General features: G+C 37.2%; 1 protein-coding gene across 1 annotated transcript in view; it reads left to right on the forward strand.

Annotated features, from left to right (window-relative positions):
* The window catches only part of tbck (TBC1 domain containing kinase), a 45,765-nt gene that overhangs the window by 17,824 nt on the left and 6,104 nt on the right, over window positions 1-21,837 (forward strand). The window contains exons 23-24 of the mRNA XM_069689369.1: window positions 6,307-6,479; window positions 19,731-19,894. Coding sequence (XP_069545470.1) covers window positions 6,307-6,479; window positions 19,731-19,894 — 337 coding nt within the window. The remainder of the gene's footprint in view (window positions 1-6,306; window positions 6,480-19,730; window positions 19,895-21,837) is intronic.

Raw genomic sequence — 21,837 nt, forward strand, 5'->3', positions numbered from 1 at the left:
TGACCACATTTCCATCCTCCTTAGCTGTGCTTGGTCTAGGGTTAATTAGCAAATGTTAGCAATGTTAGTACGAAATGTCATTATGAGCACGTAGCATGGTGATATTAGTATTTAGCTCAAAGCAGTGTTTTTCCAAAATACAACCAAGTGTCATCAGTTGCTGCAAATTGAATAATTGTAGAATTATTTTATTTTAAGGTCATCTTTTATACATTCAAATTCCAGAATTCGGAGCACCGAAAACTGAGTTTTTAACATGCTCGTTTCATTGCAAGCGTGTGAAGGTCTGTGTTGTACATCAACAGTTTAGCACAGTTGACTGCAGTGAGTTCTCTCTACAGGCCAGCAGTTATAATACAGGTTACAGGACATATTATGCATGCTCGTGTGTAAGTAAATATTTTTTTGAATAATAAATCATCATCTTCTTACCAAAATATCAACATAGTAATGATATTAATAATGGCATATCTCGGTCTGGTTCATTTTCTGGAGATAACCGACATTGTTAACACGCAATGAATAGTCAGGCTAGTTTCTCATCAGCTTTCTACTATTTCACTCTTATTAAAAAAAACTATCACACTATGACTTGTCAAATGAAAAATGTATCATACTGTCTACCATGTATACAAAGGGCTACATATGCGTACAAATACAATAATTATTATCTATCTGGCAACACAGCTTTTACAAGCCTTTCTTAATGGTAAAATGGTGTAACTATTCACAAAGCACATCATTGACTTGCAGTGTGTGTGACAGAATACATAAAACTTGAAAGCAAACATAGATTTGGCATTTTGATATCAATATGTTGTTTACATGTTAATAGTGCTGTTCAGATTTTGTTGGGAGACTGGTTTTAAAGGTCAGCTTGTGTTCTGTCGCACAACATTCATGTTTATGAACACACACACAAACTGATAGATATCCTGTGATTTGTGGCCAGCACCTGCTCCTTTCTGCCATCAGGTGTGCAGAATTGATGTCCTCATACAGCTGAAGCTCACATTCATTTGTTTCAGAGCAGGCTCCACATGCGTCACATTTTGTAACTACAGGAACTGCATGTGTGGAGCCAGAAAAACATACCCTGCTGCTGGCTGGACATTATAAAAGTAGAAAAAGAAAACATACTAAAAGAAATGAGATTAGATTAGATTAGATTTGACTTTATTAATCCCACAGTGGGGAAATTCGGTCGTCACAGCAGCAAAGAAAACTAAAAAGTGCACACAATATGGACAAATTTACAAATACATATGAGAAATAAGATAGATAAAAAATTATTATTTTTGAATAAATACACAGACATATAGGAACCAGCTGATTTTAATATGCATTTTTAAACGCTCTAGGAAAGAATTAAAGATGTCATTCAGCAGGCATGTTAGAACTGTACTTACATTGCAATGTAAATCAGTTGGTGCTTATTATTTCCCATTTTGACCTTTCATACCAGGCACACATTATTATGTTTATTGCCAATTTCAGCCTATGCATGATGGAAGCCTGTGCTAATCATCAATAACTTTGTCAGTGGTTAAAAAAATAAAGGATCCTGCATGTTACATTCATTTAGACAGATGGATGAACTTTGGAAATATACATAAATAGACTTGACATTTAGTTTTTAAAAAAATGTCCACTCCCCTTCTTTTTCTGTCTGCAACTGTCAGGATAAAAGTTAACGGTCAAGATAATATTGCCGGACAGTGGCTCTTAAATGATTCAGACACACTACTCTCTTTCCCTCCTTCTAGGCAGTAAATGGGGTTCGTGACAATAATTCTCAGTGACAAGCCTATTACACTTAACACAGAGAAGTCTACAGTTGCCAATATTCTGACAAAGAGGACAAGTCCATATTCACAGTGATAGTCGTGCTTGTTTCCCTGAAATGAATTATGTCAGTTCAATCATATGCTGTATATTGTAAGTCGTCATTGTACATATAAATACAAATACATCTTCATAAAAAATATATATCTTATAAAGAATTCTTGATATATCAACATTTTCAGACCATCAAAAAAAGACTGAAACATTGCTGAATTATTTTCAATTAAGTTTCGTCTTTGATATGACACTCCTTATGAGAGTATGAAATAAAACAAAATGTAAAACAGGTAGCTCGTGCTGCGACATTTTGCCTCGCAGCTAGCAATCCATCTCAGCTTGCCATTTGCTGGCCATTAATCTCATTTTGTGATTCCCATTTGCTTAGTCTTGTAGCCTCAGGTAATCTATACAACTCTCTCCTGTTTGGAGACTTCATTGATTCACAATGGACCATAGAGGCTCTGCAGCTGACAGGAACTGTGTGTTTACTGATGATGCAGCGGCATTTGCCTTCACGGGACATTAGCATCTGCCTCAATGAGCCGAGATAGGCACAAAACTGATGAGCTCTAGTTATAGACGTTTAGCTCTGATAAAAACAGCCTCGACTTGCTGAAACTTCCCACAGCAACATTGCATGCAGAGATGCCTCGATAACACTAGCAGAAGGAGAAGTAGTACATCGATGTTGAAAATAAAAAAAACAATGCCTAGGCATGACAATTGGCATGTGACATACTATACATTCACATTTAGTTAAGACTCAGGCCAGTAGTCTGGTGTGGAGCTTTCTAACACAAACAAAATAAGCATACATCTTTTAATAATGCTGACAACCAACATCAAGGTGGACTTCAGTATCTACAGTTCCACGACTATATTGACCTGAGGCCATATTTAGGAATTATCTCAGAATCACTCTAGGAGTTTTGCTGAGAGTTGAACTAGGACCAAGGTCCCTACGCTCACTATCATCAAGGACTTGTGTGACTAACACTGCATATTTTATTTTGCAACCAAAACTTAAAGAAATAAAGTCATTTTATAGTTTTCTGACTGGTACCAGTGCGCAATCAACAGCCCTCAAAGCCTGACAGGCTGCTTTGTTTACAGTTTTATGCAGTGAAACGACATAAAACTAAAAACTAAAAATAGCTTCACTTGTATGACAAAGAATAAGTGTACCTTCAACAAAGAAAATATACTATATTTACTTATTTTATTTGTATTGTACAAATATAATGCCTGTGCTTTCTCTGGGTGCAACAGGTTCCTCCTACAGTCCAAAGACATGCATGTTATTTTAATTGATCATTTTAAATTGGCCATAAGTGTGAATGTGAGCATGGTTGGTTGTCTGCCTTTCCGTGTTGGCCGTTATGGACTGGTAACCTGTCCAGGGTGTACCCTGATTTTGCAAAGTCAGTTTGGATAGGCTCCGGCCCTCGCTGTGACTCTGTTTAGGATAAAGCGGGGATGGATGAATGGATGGTCATATATTATTTAGCATTATAGCAAAGATGACTACAACTTGGCTACATTAATATTTTAGGCTTTCCTTTTCACTGTTATTATATTCCTGTAATGCTTATGGTGCATCTACGTGTCATATGCAGCCTGGCCATTTGGCCACAACAGCAAGGATTATGCAGTCTTAATCAAAAATGTGTTCTATCTTATTTGATTTATAAATGTTCCAAGGCAAATCCAAGAATATGAATCACAGCTGTACGTTGGCTGCAAGTATTTCCTCTGGTTTCAGTTAAGTTTCAGTTTGGATTGCATTCATTTGTTTCCTGCACGTTGAGCACAGTTTATGAATAACTCAGAAAGATTTTGCTACAAGTACGATATATATCTTATAATCACAATATTTGAAGAATCTTTTTCTTATTCCTCTCCTACTTATAAGAGTCAAACATGCTTGTTTGTCATCAGGTATTATTGTCCATGCTGATGTGTTCTAACAGGCTTAGCACCTCTATAGCTCTTTTAAATCTGGTGGGAATTTGGAATAACATCCAACATTAAGAAATGTTATGCATTAGGACCAAATATGATGAAAGTGAACACTCCAGGTCAGCTAGAATTTATTTCTTAGTGATGATTAACAAGAAGCAAGGTACAGTACATTGACTGACTAAAGATATGATAATGGAAACTCCTGCGAATGATACCTGACTTACTTAAAGCCATTTAATATCAATGCATATTATTAATCTGGGTAACACTTGGAATACTTAGAAAGTGGAACACAAATATGCTAAAAAAAAAAATTAAAAAAAAAAAAAAAAAGTGCATTATGCATACAAACACAATATATTTGTGCATTTTTTTTTAATTTGATAGAGCCCCAGTATTCAGTATTACCTCAAATTTTGACAAAACAAATATGATTAACCTACAATACTACTGTATAAAAAAAAATGAATGGATGAACAAACCCCTGGATAAAAAAAAGTCACTTCCCACATGCCAGATATTGTACTGAAATGAGCAATGTCATCATGGATTACAATTAAAGAGCTACACTATTCAAAAAGGGAGAAAGGGTTTGTCACAAGGCTTGATGTTTGGCTTTATAATCTCTGGGTTAATCTAAAGTAATTTGACTAATTTCATGTTTATTATAACATCAAGGGTTGAAACAATACAGCAGATTTTCTATATTTATTTTAATTCACTAAAATCTCTCATCTTCATTACTATACATGTGCGCCACAGTTCAATTCCACAAACACCCTGGGTTGCTCTTAATTAATCATGCAATTCGACTGTTTGTGGCGACAAGTCACAGCCCACAATCAGCACCTATACATAATTACTGAAATGTAATTTTGTCTGACAAAAAAGAAAAATTGCTGGTTAACAAAATTGGCTGTCTTGAAATGCCCAGCTGAGCCCAGGGCTTGAGCGCTGCTATCAATCTCCTCTTCCTCATTTCTGCCTCTTTTAGCAGGAGGAGTGATTGCATGCAGCATTCATGGCCCCAGGGAGGGAAAATGTGTTTCCCTGAATTGCCTGCAAGCCTGTCGCTGAGGAATCTTAGACCACCAGTGTGTTTTTTACTGGAATGGACCTTGTAACTGAGTTTGTGCAGTCCTAGCCCATGGGAGTTGGCAACCCCCTAACCTTGACACTGCTGTGGGACAGAGAGGGGAAAAAGATACATCTCCTATATTATTTTGCTTGAGCCTGAGCCACGTGCAGGTCATACCAAGGAGCGCTCATTAGCCAGTCTTGCTTATTAGCCATGAAGAAGCAGAGTGAAAGAGAGAGGCTGTCAGTGTGAAAGATTGTGAAGGAAAGAATTCCTAATTTACGCAAATCCTCGGCTAATCCAGTGAGTCCCCGTTCCCAAATCCTCTCTATTCTCAACGCAAGAAGCAGGGGAATGATGTATACTGCTGCAGAGGCATTCAGGGAATGAGAATAAATGTTGCTTTGCACTGAAAACGTATTTTGGGATCAGAGCATAGATGATGGATGGCAGCTAAGTGATGGGCAGTTATTATCTGAAAGAGCCACTGGCACTGCTGGTTGTCTACTTAAGACTATAAATGGCATCAAAATGCCAAGGTCAAGCTGCTCACTTCTGCAATTAAGCCTCCCACACTACATTTCCATTACTCTTATGCTTTGTACCTCAGTCAAGGGAGAGAATCTGATTTTGTACTTACTTATTTTCATTCAGTCATTCTCTCTTTTAGTTTAGTATTCTCTGACATTTCATTCAGCAATGTTATCTGTTCAAAACATTTACTTGTTCAATACTTTGGTAGATGACTAAATACCATAGACTGTATATAAAAGTGGATGTATACTTTCGAATGTAAAAAATGAGGCCCATACAGAAGTGCCATAAACTGCAATATGACAGAATACCTGTAGGGATTGACTCCAAAAAGCCTCGGGCTCCATAGACTCCTATTCAACTTCTCTCATTAAATACAAAGCCAATAAATTGTTTCCACAAGTTATTATGGTTGTTAATTAAATACTATCAATAATTTTAAACTACACCTCAAGAAGGCATGTTTTTGGGTGTGTGTCTGTTTGAGTGACAGGCCTGTGGTGCAATCAAGTTTCCCCTATAGGTGGGCGGGATGTAGTCTCCTCGGGTTTCCAATCAGATCAAGTCAGATTTGTTCGCTACTCCTCAGCTTGTCCAAATACGGTTTCTTCTGGCTCCAAAACGGTACAAACAAGCATCATGGCAATTGCAGAAAAAAGTCAAACTTGACGCTTCATAACGGCAGTTCACAAACCTATAAGGAACGTCAATGTTCATTGTGGTTTGTCAAATACCTAAATCTTAAAACTGTCAAATTTTTAAGAATAACCCATGAAAAAAATATTGGTTGGGACACTGTTGTTCATGACTTTGCTCATATGGTAGGAGCAACTCCAACATGGCAGGTAACATTTTCATATTTTTGTCCTGTTGTTTTTGTTGCACAGAAATTGACATTGAGCGCTGCGTCCGTGAATCCATTAACCTCTTCTGCTGGACTCCAAAGAGCGCTACATACCGACAGCATGCTCAGCCACCAAAGGTTGCTGGTGACAATGGCTTTGGGAAAACAACAACATATTACTCATCTGACTACCAGGACATGCCAAAGACAGACTTGGTGAGTTTTACTCATCTCACTCACACATTTGTCACATACACAGACGCACATTTTTTTTTCAAAAAAATGCAGTAGATTTGAAATTAATTGTCATTTAAAATTGGCCGCCTTTGCTATCTGAAGTTTCTGAAGTTCTGAACTGAATATCTGAATAGTACTTTCTACGTTTACCGAGTCAATGTCCTCTAAGGTTATGCCACAGTGCAAAGAGAGAAGCCTTTTTTCTGTCCTGATGTCAGTTTTTTTTAATTTGTTTTCTTAGTATCTGTAATCTGAGGTAATAAATTGCCTCATCAAGACACACGTTTCAATAAAAAAAAATAATAATAATGTAAGTTAAAAGCAGACTGAAACAGGACTTTTTACATGATTGGAATTTATCACATCCCATATGTCTGCTACTCTGGGAAAAACCTTTATCTAAACACATTAAATTATTGATGATGCTTTACATTTCAGCTTGGTAATAACAAAGCAATAATGGGTCAATGTTTTTGTAATTTTCAGAAATATTATCTTGGTAGGAACAATGATAATATATTGGTAATATTGTGGTTTTATTCTGTAATAGAATGACATTCTAAAAAAAGAAACATGTAAGTACATATACACACACACACACACACACACATATATATATATATATATATATATATATATATATATATATATCTACTGCAAAGCTTTATTAGGTCATATTATCTTAGTAATAATGAGTCAAAATCAGAGTAATATTGTGTAATATTAAGATGAGGTTCTATTTTGATGAAAGAGAAGGCAATAGTGGGTTAAAAACAGGGTTATATACTTGTTGATGTTAGGGTGATGTTTATTACAAAAGTTAAAGGGTAACAGGAAATCTATCAACAATTACCATAAATGATGTTGAGTTCTACTGTGATTATACTTTAAGATCATTTTAATCAGTTTTAAATGCAGTAACCTATGATTTAAAATATGCATACCAGCGTTTATCTTCAGTGATAAATCCTAATGTTTACGTTGCTATTGTGTGCAATTGGTTTTCTCTAGAATGTTTTCACTGCCACCCATGCAGGCTGGAACTTCCGAGACATGTTAGGTGTCAGGGAGTTTATAAAAGGTTTATGTGTTTTATCGGCATCTGAATTTAAGCTATGAGGTAGATTTTACTTGTGACACCTTTTTCTTTGAGAAATCATTTCCAAACAGTTTTTCTTCTGTAAGGTCAGAGAGCTTACAAATTGTTGTCACTTTCATCCTCTTTCTTTTTTGCATGAAGAGTAACTAATCGACTAACTGAATCAGCACCTATTGTTTTTGACTGATCTAAGTGTAGAGCAGCAGAGTGACTCCAGTTGGCCTGGTAAAATGTATTATTTTTCATGTTCCTATGGAATCTAAAGTAACGGTGTAATACTACAGTGCATGCCAACATCAGTCTTTAATTTCCAAAATCTCCAAATCTCTTCTTTTAAAATGTAACCTATTTACAAACAAAGCCAATTCAAAATATGAATAGAATAAATGACACTGTATTTGCCTTGGTGTAAACCAAACACAATACATTGATTTAAATAAATTTGGCAGATTTGTTAATTGAAAGCCAAGTTCATTTAAGTTCCATAGGAAGAGGCACTGGATGTTAAATCCATCCCTCCTAAGATACAGGAATATAAATATAATTAAAATTAAACACATTGGAAACATTTATTCAAACAAACCAAAGTAAAAAGTGTTTATAGAGATTAGTATTGATGTGATTCCATCTTTCACAAAAGCCTTTTGTCTTTGTTTGGCTTTTGTGGCAGAGACCTGTTTGCCTTTCACACCTGAATGCATCGTGTCCCGAAAGCTCACAAACACTCTTGTCAGCCCGATCTGCTGCTTGCCCGAGTGAATGCTGTAATCTTTCTCATTCAGCTGGGGCTCATTTGTATGGGTGGTGGCATTGATCCATCACATCTATGTGCACCCCTCCTTGTCCGCTGAAAACAGTCAGGCAGGAGTGTACTGGGTTGAAATGTCACTCTCATAACTGGAGTGGCACAGACACATAAAAACAAGTGACACGCTGTGTACATTAAGACTGCACAGAACAGCAAAAAAAACCAAAACCTGTTTCCATGTCTGTATGGCCACCTGACTGTTGTTGGAAGACAGTCTTGAAAAGAATGGGAAATTACCCTTTAAGCCAAAATCTATTCGAAATAACAAATATTTCTTGCATGAAGAATCTCCGAAAGGAAAATTAAAGGAAACACCAAATAGACAAACCTTTCACACGAGCTGTTAATAACAACATTTTGTGTCAGCTTGAACTTCCGGTGACACAATACTCACTGGTGCTGTATGTGGAACTGATGTCATACAGTCTGTTCGGCCTTTTCCTGTGCTGGTCCACAGTGCCAAAAATATTCTAGAATATGGTGGGGTTGAAACTGTACAGATGCATTCTTTATACTTTATGTTTGTGTTACATGCCTTCCCGTGGCCCCTCTCTGGTAACTCTCTAGAGCAGGAGGCCCCGTCAGCAGATTCTCAGCCCTCGTAGTGAACAGACATCCATCTCACCGGACAGCTGCTGTCCAGTCAGCTCGGTCCGATTGACTGAATAGGAGTAAACAAGCTCTACTTTTCTTTTCTCACAAGACAAACATGGCAAAGATAATCCAAAAATACACTTTGATTGCACAGTTATAATAAATGGAGACAATTTATTGAAAGACTTGGACATTTTGGGATATTCTTTGATTTGCTTAGGTGTTGAGAGTTTAATGTGAAGACAGATATCAATCTCATGTCTGTGCCGTAGTTATAGTGTTACAGCTAGAGTGTTAGAGGCTGTTAGCTTAGCACAGTAGTGCAATAACTATTCAGCTTCTTTACTTAAGTAAAAGTCATGTAGTATTTAATGTAAGGCAATGAAAAAAATACTCCTACAAGTAAGAAGTGTGCATGACCAATCCTACTTGATACATTGTTATTATTTATGACATCAATAGATATTTAATGCTGAAGCATCAGTGTGTAAGTAAATCTATTTTACAAAATGGCAAACATCAGGTCGAGATTTCAAGTTCATACCAGACTTAAAATTATTCGTGGCTCCGTTTGCTGTGCAGCCACTTTGTGTCACCGTGTTTTGTACCTGGAAAATACATTCAGAAGACACTGTGCTCCTTTTTGTCCATCAGAGTTTTTTTTCTTTGCTTTTTAGAACCATTTAATCGATTAACTCCTGCTCTTCTCCTGTTGAGAAGCTTTCAACGAGTGCCCAAGCCAATCAATCTCTTTCAATTTTAATGAAGTCTAAAACAAGGAGCATAACACATTAATTACTTTTACGTCTATTTAAAAATGAGTACACAGGCAAATGCAATTAAATTTAAAAGAAGTGTATTGAACTATTTACAATATATTTACTGTAAGTGAGTGGAGAAAAGGGGGTGGGGTTGGGTGGTGGGGGATGAGGGGTAAAGGAGTAGGGTTGTGGGGAAGAGGGTGAAGGGGGTTGGATCAGGGGTAGGGGGATAAAAAGTAAAGGGAAGAGTGAGAGGGTGAGGTAGCAAGGGGGGGGGGGATATTATTATTATGACCTTTATTTAACCAGGTAAAATCAATTGAGAACCAATTCTCATTTACAATGATGACCTGTCAGCACAGTCCATCAGATAGGGGTGAGGTAGGGTAGGTAGGTAGGTATATACTTTATTAATCCCCGAGGGGAAATTTTTTCGCCACAGCAGCATACATACAGGAGCAATAATAGAAACAATAGAATCAAATAATAATAAAATAGAATAATATAATAGAAAAGCAATCAAATAAAAAATATAAATATAAAATATAAAATGCACAGTACATACAGTATATATACAGTACATTAAATATCTATATATATTATATACAACAAACCAATAAACACAGTCAACATATATATATATATATATATATATACATATATATATATACATATAATATACAAGCAACCAAGAAACACAGTCAACAGTGTTTTTGTACTGTGATGGATTTTGCCAGAGGTGAGTTATTGTAAAGTCTTATGGCAGTGGGCAGGGTTTCAGAAGGAAGGACACACTGCTGGAGCTTCACCCCTGTTCTTTCTTCTCCTTTTTGTCTTCTTTGTTATCTTCTCTTTTTTCTCAGTCTTTCTTTTCTCTTCACTCCTCCGTGTCTCCTTCTCCACCTTCTCAGTTTCTTTGCTCTCCATCTTTTCTTTCCCTTCATTTTGCATCTGTTCTTTCTCTTCCTTTCTTTGCTTGTCATTTTCCTCTTCCTCTTTCTTTTTATTCTCCTCTTTCTCCTGTTGAGCTCTCTCTTCCAGCTTCTCTCTTTTGCGTTGAGTGCAAGCTGTCAAAAAAAGAAAAAAGAAAGACAGAATATCTTATATTCTACTAAACTGTGATGAGGACTGAAACAAGCTGTTGGGATCCAACAAGTTATTGTTGTAAACAGTGTCTCAGAGCAGGTCCTTCTCCTTCTCCACCTCCTGCACTGTCCTCTTTCATCGTTTATTTCTACAAGCCATCTCCTCATTGAGGTTTACCTCTAGAGCAGACGTCTTCAACAGGAGGTACTGAAGGGGGTCGTGAAATTTTTGGTCGATTAGACAATTTTTTTATATTTCTTAGAATATTTTTTTCCACAAATTTAAATGTCTTTAAATACACATTAACATGAATCCAACATATTGTAGCGAATGGATAAATGGAGGCAGAAGATGTTATCTTTCAGTCAGAAATGCACACATTCAGTGACACACAGGAGCTTTCTCAAGCTGGGCACCAGTTCACTCACAGCGTGAGACTAGCCTGGATCTGTCCCTCCAAGCCTCCTGCACACAAAGAGGAGGACCCGCCCCTTTCGCTATATATGAACCTGTGTATTATTTGAATAGCTTAGTATTGAATGCACAATAACAAGGAATGTTTATACATGGCACTAGGCCCAGTTAAATATAAAACACAATTGTATACAATATACAGTATATAGTAGGGGGTCCCTGCTCCATCTCCCTATCAGTTTGGGGGTCCTTGGCCTGAAAAACGTTGAAGACCCCTGCTCTAGAGCATAACCGTTGATCTTCCATTGTTCTTCACTCCTCTTTAGCTCTTTATCTTTTTAAGCAAGGACGTCCAGGATCTCCACGTGAGCTTTGGTACAAGCTCTCCTTTTTCTTATTTCTCTCTTGAGGAGCTCATCTTTTTGCTTGAGCTCTTCTTGAAATCAGCTCACCTCTTGCCTCTAGGCATCTTCTAGGCGGCCAATTGGGTGGCAACGATGTTTACTAAACCTGAAAGTAGAAATAGGAGAAGTGATTGTGTGTGTATTATAGTACGACTGAAAGGAACGTATTAATCAGATGCGCAAATCTGGAGAGACGACTGCTCTTATTGTGGTGAGAAGGAGACGCAGGGGAACTAAATAATACATAGAGAATGTGGTTTTACACCCGTGGAAAAAAAAATGTAGATGTCAGAGGGAAAAATTATTCAGACATATCGTCTTTCCAGCGATGACATTTCTGTGTTATTGAACGAACCGAATGATGATTGACAGCCAACAACAAGGAGGAGACACGAAATACCAGCAATTAATAAACTTCTTACGACTCAGCATTGTCCTGCTTCTGGGTCATTCCAGCATATCGCTGCTTGGATGTCCCACCCAGTCCAGATATTCAGGTGTGCTGTCACAGGTCCTGAATGTGTCCCTCAGAATTCACAGGTAGCTTCATAAGGTTCACGAGCACTCGCGAGGCACTGAATGAAAAGTCACCTGTTCATCACAGAAAGAGCTGGGCCTGCTGATCGGTGTTTGTTAGAGATTCTCATCCACCTCTTTTATTGCCGGCGTTTTATTAAGCCTTTTTTTTTTTTTTCACTTTTTTGTTTTTCCCACAGTATTGACTTTTTTGCTAATAATTTCCTATATAGTGTTTTGTTCTTGTTAGGGCCCGAGCACCGATGGTGCAAAAGCCCTATTGTTTTGTATTTTAGTGGAGTCGCGAGTGGGCGTGGCCAAATGGCTCGCCAGCACCCCCTAAACACATGCCCCGGTGGCCACATTTACCTACATGCACGAAATTCGGTGGACATATGTATCACACCAAGATGTACAAAAAAGTTCCATCGCAACATTACGTCAACTCAACAGGAAGTCCGCCATTTTGAATTTAGTCGCCATTTTTGGCGATTCACACATGTTGTACTTTAACAAACTCCTACAGATTTTTTTCAGACCGACTTGAAATGTAGTCTGTGCACTCTTAACATGTTTGGAATTAAAAGTTATCAAAAGAACTTGTTTTCGTCAATCGGTGTGCCCGTTCCATGGCGGCCAAAAAGTGCCCCAAAAATGACTTTTGGGTCACTTTTTGCTATAGTATGACTTTTTGTTTTTCATAATTAGGATGACATGCTATAGTATGATTTTTTTTTTTTATGAAGTCATAACAAAGGGGGGAATCAATCCCCTAATGTTCCTGCTGAGAGGCAACAGTGCTAACCACTGCACCACTAATCTTCCCAGGCATCACTCTGCATTGTGACAAATCTTTGTCCAAAAAGTGAACCAAAAGTCATTTTTGTACATAGTATAGCCAGGGCGATGCGGCTAAGTTCGGGATAGGAAGTTGATGTTTAAGGTCAAACAATGCTCCAAACATCACAAAACTTGTGTCAGGCACCAACTGTCATGACTTTTTGCAGATGTTAAAGCTGTTTTTTTAAGAAGAATAAGGAACGAGATCGAGGAAAAAATTTAAGCTGCAAGGTGGGTTATGCGTGCTGCATGTTGGGAAGCTGGCTTCCCTGACCCGCTGGATTCACAGCGTGCGAGGTCCCGCATATCACAGCTTGCAGTTTTAATTATATTAATATTTTTTTATTTCAATGGGATCAGATTTCCTTTTCCTTTTGCGGTCGCTGTTTTCCATTGCTGGAATCACTTTAACACACACAAACCCCTCACTTAAATACAGCAATTTGCACTTGATTTCAATGACGCAATTGATATTAGTAAATCACCCGCAAAACGGGTGCAAAACAACTTGCTAACTTTTAGAAGGAACACACAATTTAGTACCCTTTATTTGAGATCTTAGTAAATCAGGCCCTCAATCTCTGATGGCAGAGTAGAGGGTGTCTCAGTGACTGCACAAATTAATTTTGGGACAACTGGTTTGTGTGTTGTGTCATCATTGCAGCTGGAGTGAACTGATTTGTTGCACAAAAAGCAGCACCAAACTGTACTGCCACAAATACCTGAAATAATTTTTTTTTTAAATCATGTAATTGATCATAACAATGAACACCAAAGAAAAATACAACCCGTACACATCCCATATTCTTAGAAGCTGATCAAAATGGCAAAGTTTTTGACAGCAGAAAGAGAGGATTGCCTCATCAATTAATTTGAAGAGTGCTTACAAGTTAAGTTTTTAATTTGAGTTTGTTTGGGGTTAAGTCTGAGTTACAGTACATGCGTATATATGACCGTTCACTTTAGTAATTGTTTAAAGCCTTATTTAAATTTTCCTCAAGACCCTGGTCCCAGTTTTTACAAACTTGGGCACTAAATGTTGAACATGTAGAATTGAGCAGTCCAAGTTGGGTCAGATAATATATCTAAGATTTTTAGTGAATGGGTAAAACCAAGACTTGCATATTTTGCACAATATATATAGTAGTATGTATTGAATGAACACCTGTCTGACAGATTGCCAGATTTGTGAACCATGAATGTGACTGAACCATTTATGTGTCAGACATTTTTCTGAATTTTTATAAAGTTTTGGATTGTGTTACATCTTACATGTTGCAGGTGTTTATTTGTGTCGATACCCTATTAGTTTTATTGTCAAGTATTAAAGCTTAATCACATGTAATATTATATTTGCCTATAAAGTCATATTTTAATACTTCAAATAGAATGTGGCACAGATTTATACCAGCTGCAAAGGTCTTCATTAGACCTTTTTATTTCAATTAAGCATTTTTTGAATAACTGAGTCATTACACTAAAGTGCAAAGCAAGTTGCTTATGCAGCACTTAGCAACATTATATTTCAGCCACTGTAAGTCAAGTGCAAGTCTGGACTTGAATTTTGTGTTTTGTCAGCAAAAATAGAGATTCATTTTCATTAGAGGTGGTGGCTTTTTTTTTTGCCCTTCCCAACAAAAACTGTTTAGGGTACAAGTGGGAACAGCTGTGTGGCCAGAGTTAAAACAGGAAGTATATGAGAAGCTGGAAGATTCTGTTTTAAAACCCTCCTTGATGTGAAAATTGCGTGATTCTGTGTGTGTGGGTGCTGTGAGGGGTGTTTCTTGTCACCATTTTTCTCAGATCATGACCTGAATTATGCTCGTCTTCTCTTTGTCTGACTTCATACTTGGCAGATAAAATGTGGTTCTGGTTTTGAAATTATGTTCACACATCACAGACTGTCTTGTTTGATATGTGAACATGTCAGCACAGCTATAAGCATGCGGTGTGAATGCACTTAAAATAAACCATTGACCTTGTTGTCAAGCTTTACCACAGTCTGATGATTCCCACTTCAATATAGTAAATTCATTTTTTCTTTTTTTTCTTTTGGCAACCTTGTACCGTGAAAATCAGTGCATAGATGTGCACGCTAACACAAACCACTAGACAGGATTTGTGTCTTCTGTTTGGTGGCTTTGTTTCAGCCTCATCACTGTCAGGCCAGTGAAATGACAAAGTGTCATTAAGCAATTCATTGGCTGGCACACACCGCTCATCATGACATTTAAGTCAACATGCGGTGCTCCATCAGACCTAACCAGTGACAAGCTGCATATTTTGCCAATTTGTGTCAGTACATTGAATGTGTATATACTTGTGTTCATGTTATGAAAGACATTATTTTGTTGTACTGAAGTAGATCTATGTGTTGCCACTCATCTTTGCTTAACAGCATGTATGAGCTCAGCCAGCCAGATGAGCCTCGTCAGCTCTCTTGAACTTTCCAAAGTTCTCATCCACTTTTATTCAGACACGCCTTTAAACAAACCCATGTTTTTGGGGGGGGTTTTTGTATGTTTTATCAGGATCAACTGCATTTTGTAATAAAACACCATAACCAAACTGAGGAACTACAATGGACAATATATAAAATGGAAGTAATCTCCATGATGTCATCCTTTGGTCTCTTGAAAAGCGGTTTTGAAGCTCAGTTCTCAGTGTCTGGTCATCATTATCTTAGGAGAGCCTAACTCAGGCTTACTCCTGGCTAGTGCAAAAATAGGCAAAGAGGTGGTGTGTGGATGGAGTTTATGTGGGTCCATTGAATCCTAGTTGCTGAAATCTGTAGGTAGCTTGCTAACTGTTACAGGACTAACCTGTTCCTCAAAGCAGCCACATCCTTAATAATGCATCATTTTAAAAGCATTTAAACAATTAAAATGGGTGAGTCACGTGAATAATCACGTACATGCAGGTTGTCATAATCTGTGGAATTAGTAAACAAGACCAAAACCATTTATTCTACCAGGCTTTGTGTTTCTTTTTTTTTTTTTTTTTTTCCAATGATGAAACATATGGGGATTGACTCACTGTCTGAGCCAGCCTCAAGTGGCCATTTGACAAACAGCAGGTTTTGGTGCTTCATTGGCTTCATTTTTTAGCCATGGAGGTTGCCAAATGGAAATTTTGTCCAAAACATTTATTGTTACCAAACACAACGCATTAGCGGAGCACCCATCTATCAGGTTTTTTTTACTGATGTATACCGAACACCTTAGCATTGGTGGGTTGTTATAGCTACAGCGCTGTGGTTTTCTGCGAAGTAGCCTATACCATTTCCTTAACAGGCATTATTACTCTAGCAAGTGAGTAATCCTACAGAAGCGTTACTTAAGAATAGATCGATTAATCCACTTTGCCATTTTCACCTCTTTTTGTTTTGTTTTTGAGAAACAATACAGAAAAACATACGGAGCGCATTGACCATTGAAACTTAAACTGGAATAAGGATCAAACACTAACTAATTGTTGTTCTAATTTCTTTTCTGTCTTTTGCAATATTTACTTAATAGCATTAGTCACTAGCTGATTTTGAGAAGAAGCAATTTGTTTATACTGACGAACATATTTGCATTCTGTGTGATACAACTGTTTTATGCATGCAGTGGCAGAAAAAAAAAAACTGGTATACAGTCAAGTGCAAAGTATTCTGACAGACACCATTTTTTTAATTTTTATTTTGCCCTCCACCAAAGTTCCTTTACTGAAGTGAAAATGCATGAAATGAGTGATTACTGTCTACCTGAAAATATTCACTTTGCAGTCGGTTTTCATTTGTAAACTCAGTCTGCACAGGGAGGTATTTTACGGAGCAGGTTTCCTTCCACACACAGTACTCTATTGTTTCACTGAACCAGGAAAAGTGTGTTGCCATTGGCCAAGCTGACTTTGAAACCTGATTGTTGCACTATCACTGTGTGAGTATTTCCATGAAATCACTGTCTTTTGCTTCTATTTTCCTCTTGCCATCTCTGCAGAGCTGAAATAGGGAATTTAAGTGTGCAGAGTGAACTGCTACCCATTTCAAACATGCTGTCACTGTGACTTAAAGGTGTTGAGTGACTCCAATTTTGTGGCTGCAGTTTGCAGTGGTGTTGTGTTGGCTTGCAATATATTCAAAATTGCCTTCAGTGTTTTGTCATGAAGAGGGGCATTCTGCGCCTGATCGAAGGACCCAGCCCACAAATATTTAGAACATGAATCAGTTTTTTGTAAAGTAAAACATTAGGGAAAATAAACCACGGTACAATTTCCAACTGGAAATTCCATCTACTTAATGAATGTGGTTATTGTTGAGTCCCTCATCTACTTACTAAATTGATCATTTAACAAGGATAATCAGTATCTGGGTGGCTTGTTACTTTGGCTCAACAAACATTGAATTTTTTTTTTTTTTTTTTTTGGTCTATATTTGGTAATGAGGTAAGCAAAATATTCAAAACACCTGTCAATAAAAATCCAGTTCACCATTTGACAAAATATTTATTATTTAAATTGTAAACGTATTTGCTATGTTACCATATTTCTGACTCAAAACACAGACAATTTAGTGGTGGGCTCAACAAAAACTGAACATAATGCATATGGTTGTATTTGTTACAGTGCTGATGTGTTGTATTGCATTGAATAGATACAGGTCTTGTACTTCTTTTTTTTTTACTTAGTACTTTTACATTTACTTAAAAGTGGTTGGTAGACATCATCTTAAAAGTTGAAAAAGAAATCCAAGAGAAGAGTGCCATCCTTGAAATAGCAGTAAGGCACAATAGCTGCAAGAATCTCTGCCTGTCTGACTGACATCTCTCAGTGGATGTCCTCACACCACCTGAAAATCAACCTCAACAAGACCGAACTGATGATGTGGTGTGCACATTTAAAGACTGGATCCTAAAGCCATTCCAACAGTTTATTTTGGTGATTCAGGATTAACAAAGGAGGGATAGATGGATGATTGGTTGGATGAACATGAAAGTATCAAAAACAGAGACAAAATAAATACATTAAATATCGAGTCAGCATTAAAAAAAAAAAAATTGCTGAATGAGTAAGTAAATAAGATTAACAAGGTTTAACTTACATAGTTAATCCATCCACAAACTTGGGTTTTCCATCCTCTTTAAAGGTAACAAACAGAGGTCTAAAGTCATAATAAAGACAGTTAGTAGACATAAAACACACATGAAATATTAAAGAAAGGAAATTAGATAACAGGTGGAATCAAAGATTAATTTTCACTTACAGTGCCTCTCTTTGTTCTTGTGTGTTTTGGAGGCCAACACATGTCTGCAGGCCAAAGGGGTGGGGTTATATAGTTTCCTGGGAGTGAAAGTTTCCCATGAAATTGAAATTTTCGCAGTGTAGAAGAGCATCATTAACCATTTCTGGGTAGCGATAACCCATTAGTCACTCACTGTCTTTCACCAGTTTCAGATTTTAGATACAATGCTCAATTATTCTCTGCTGAGGCACATCGGGAAATGGTAAACTCAAATTAGAAATGGTTATAAAAACATTGGATTGTGTTCCAAAAAGCAAAAACAACAAATGTCTTGCGAACATTCATCTTTACAAGACTGAGAAAATAGTAATGGCAGTTACATAGAAGACAGCTTTACATAATCAAACCTGCTCCAACTTGAACTTGAAGCTGCTCCAACTTGAAGCCTTCTACTGCCTAAAACCTTTTCCAACTAACTTGTCATGCTTCAGAAGACAGCTGTCATTGAGCAGGCTATGAGGTGGGATATGATTTATCAGTTTGAATATAAAATATGTGCTTAGTGCCTCATGGAAATAAATGTCATTGCAGCTCTGAGTTCTTCACTGTTGGATGGGCTGTAGATTATTCAACTGACCAATGGACTTGGGGGCTTTTAAAGATTTTATTTCATGGATGGCAGAACGTAGGCATTTAACCTACTGGTCATGCAGTTGGACCGTTTAATCTTCTCTCTTCTGTGAATTGGTTTTACACAATTTGCTGTAATTCATAGTTAATGCTGTTAGCCTTTCTCATTTAATTTGCATATCAATGACCACAAGTAACATATTGGTATATAATTAATCAAATTATCATCATTATATATCACAATATTTTTTTCTGTTAGTGTTTTTGAGAGACTTGGACAAACTGTTGGCCTACTCAGTTTTTTTTTTTTTTTTTTTTTTTTTTCAAATTTCATGCTCATACTGATTTCAGGGCATCTGGGAATCACAGTGGTATAACTCTTGGTCACCATTGCGTTGCAGAGTTCAATCCCCTGCAGCCATGCCTCTGGCTGGCTGTTTAAATGAACCTATTTGGCAGTTCAGGTGGAACCTGGCAAAGGATCATGTTCTGACCACAGCTGCTGGTCGTGTGTGCTCAAACTCTGATGAGTAACCATTTTTATGGTAAAAAATAATGTCATTTTATTTTTGGTAGGAAAGTGGGATTAGCTGTTTTTGAAGGAGGGTGTCAAATTTGTCATTAGTCCTGAAGAGATTTATTTAACATTGTGGGCATTCAGGTGTAATCACTGGTTTATTGGTTTTATAGAAACAATAATATCCCAAGTAAACTATTCTTTCTGTTTCTCTTGTGTCATTTTACAGTGATTACTTATCAAAATTAATTATTCAAATTATACTCAGAAATTCTCTGAAAGCATGTACTGCTATTTTGTCCCTCTATCTCTGATCCCCTGTCTTTCTCTCTTGTAGTCTCGAGAGCCTCTGGCGCTGTGTGACCTGAAAGCAGAAGTATCTCCCAGGATCTCGGCTGAGGACTTAATCGACCTCTGTGAACTGTCAATGGCCGGGCCCACCAAAAGGAACAAGGCTGGCAAGCCCAAAATTGTTGCTGTTGATATTCGCAGTATAGAGGAGTATCCTTACCATTTTGTGTAGCTATGACGCATTAATCACTCACTGTCTTTCACCAGTTTTAACACGTAAATTGCAAAAGCAACAAATGATCTGCAAACATTCATCTTGATGTAACTGAGATAAATAGAAATGGCAGGTTCAGATTAGGGTGGTTTACATTCGCAAACATACTCCAACTTAAGCTTTCTATTGCGTGACATTTTTTTTATCTTAACTTTTCATGCTTCAAAAGACAGCTGGCGTTGAGCACGGAGGGTGATGCCATATCTGTTAAATGTGATAAAAGCACACACTTTCAGACGGTCTCTCTTGGAAGTCATTCATTGTGTTGGATTCAGTTGCACCTATGGAAAGTGATAGAAATAGTTGTGTCAGGAAAGAAAACATACCATAACTTTACAGAGAAGTTCCTTTTTCACATCTGCACAGTCAACATCTTTTTTTGGTACAGTCAGACCAGATTTTCCCTGGCAGATTTATAGGAAATATTATGGTTGGGTTGTCAAGATTAACAATGGAGTGCTTGCATGGCTAGCAAGTTAACAGCACCAGTCCACATTGTGAATAATAGAGCTTGTCTACAAAAATTAACCCGACATATTGTATAATAAATCTCACAAATAGAACTACGTAGAACTAAATTGCAGCAGAATCCAGTGTAAATGCACACTGGGGAGTGTAGCTTGTAGTTAGGCCTTTGTAAAACAATGAAAAGGATAAGTCAAAACAATAAGGAACAAGTAAGACATAAAAGAAAAAAAAAGACGAATTTTTATTGTTTGTTATTATATAACTTGCTTTTAAAGTTTAAGTGTGAAATATGACAAGCAATAACTGTGGTACTGTACAGTTTCCAAGAGCTGGCTCTAAGATCAGAGATCTTAACCAAAAAGTCAATCATTAAAAACCATACAAATATTACTGAGAATTTACTGACTAACATTTATGGCTGGACTGTGCTTGAAGCAATACCAATCTTCAAATAATACATGACTTTTTTTTTAATTTTTTTTTTAAATCTAACAATTAACAGCTCTGTTCAATCGCTAACCTTTCAGTTTACTTTGTAAATTCAATTAGTCAAGGAAACCTTGATCCAGTTTATTAAGGGTTCTTTAGCCACCCTCTCAGATGCCTTAATTACCATAGAAGTTAATATCTTAACTTGCTGATTTAAGGTCTTTAAGCTCTTCAAGTGAAGATGCTCTGCATGACAGGAATAATAATCAAAGACATCCAAAATTCAATCACTTTACACTTTGGCAGTGACAGATTCTGGTTAAACATATTGAAGAAACCACGACACAGCTGCCCTTCACCATCCTTGTTTTGTTGTTGTTTCAACCTGGTGATCAACTGTTAGTCCAATAGTCAGTCTTCTCTTTACTCCAACTCCTGAGGAAAATATTTGTCTCCTTAGCTGGTGAATACAGTACAGTAGGCTTTTTGGCTTAATTTGGCACACTTAGGTGCTGACTATAACTCCACCGTGCGCACAGCCTTTGACAGTGATATTATACACAATACCTGGCTGATATACAGATAGACTTTTTTTCTCTGCTCTGATCTGAGTGTTTCTCTTTTTAGTCTCAGCTGCTTCTTGTAAGGGCAGAGTCAAAGTCCTTGACTGTATTCCAGGAGGATTTATGCCATGCATCATTGAATATATGCAGGTGTTTTTTTTTTAATATATAGACTATATGTACCTGGCACAAATACATACTGTAATGCCTGTGCCTCCGTTGATCAAGAAATGTTTTGATTTGCTAATGAATGATATGACAAGACTGAAAGGTCATGACACACAAAAACAAACTGCATACAAAGTTAGTGGCATGCAAGGAGTGCCTGTGATCCTTTCTTACCTTTTGTCCTGGTGCCAGTGCTTTGCAGAGTTTTGGAATTGAACTGGTGGCTTAGAGACTAAAACAGCTTGGTTTCC

This window comes from Brachyistius frenatus, unplaced genomic scaffold (assembly GCF_029030835.1).
Source record: "Brachyistius frenatus isolate BFR_SWC_R1_liver_20210118 unplaced genomic scaffold, ASM2903083v1 Contig_7, whole genome shotgun sequence".
In the NCBI taxonomy this organism is placed as follows: Eukaryota; Metazoa; Chordata; class Actinopteri; family Embiotocidae; genus Brachyistius; species Brachyistius frenatus.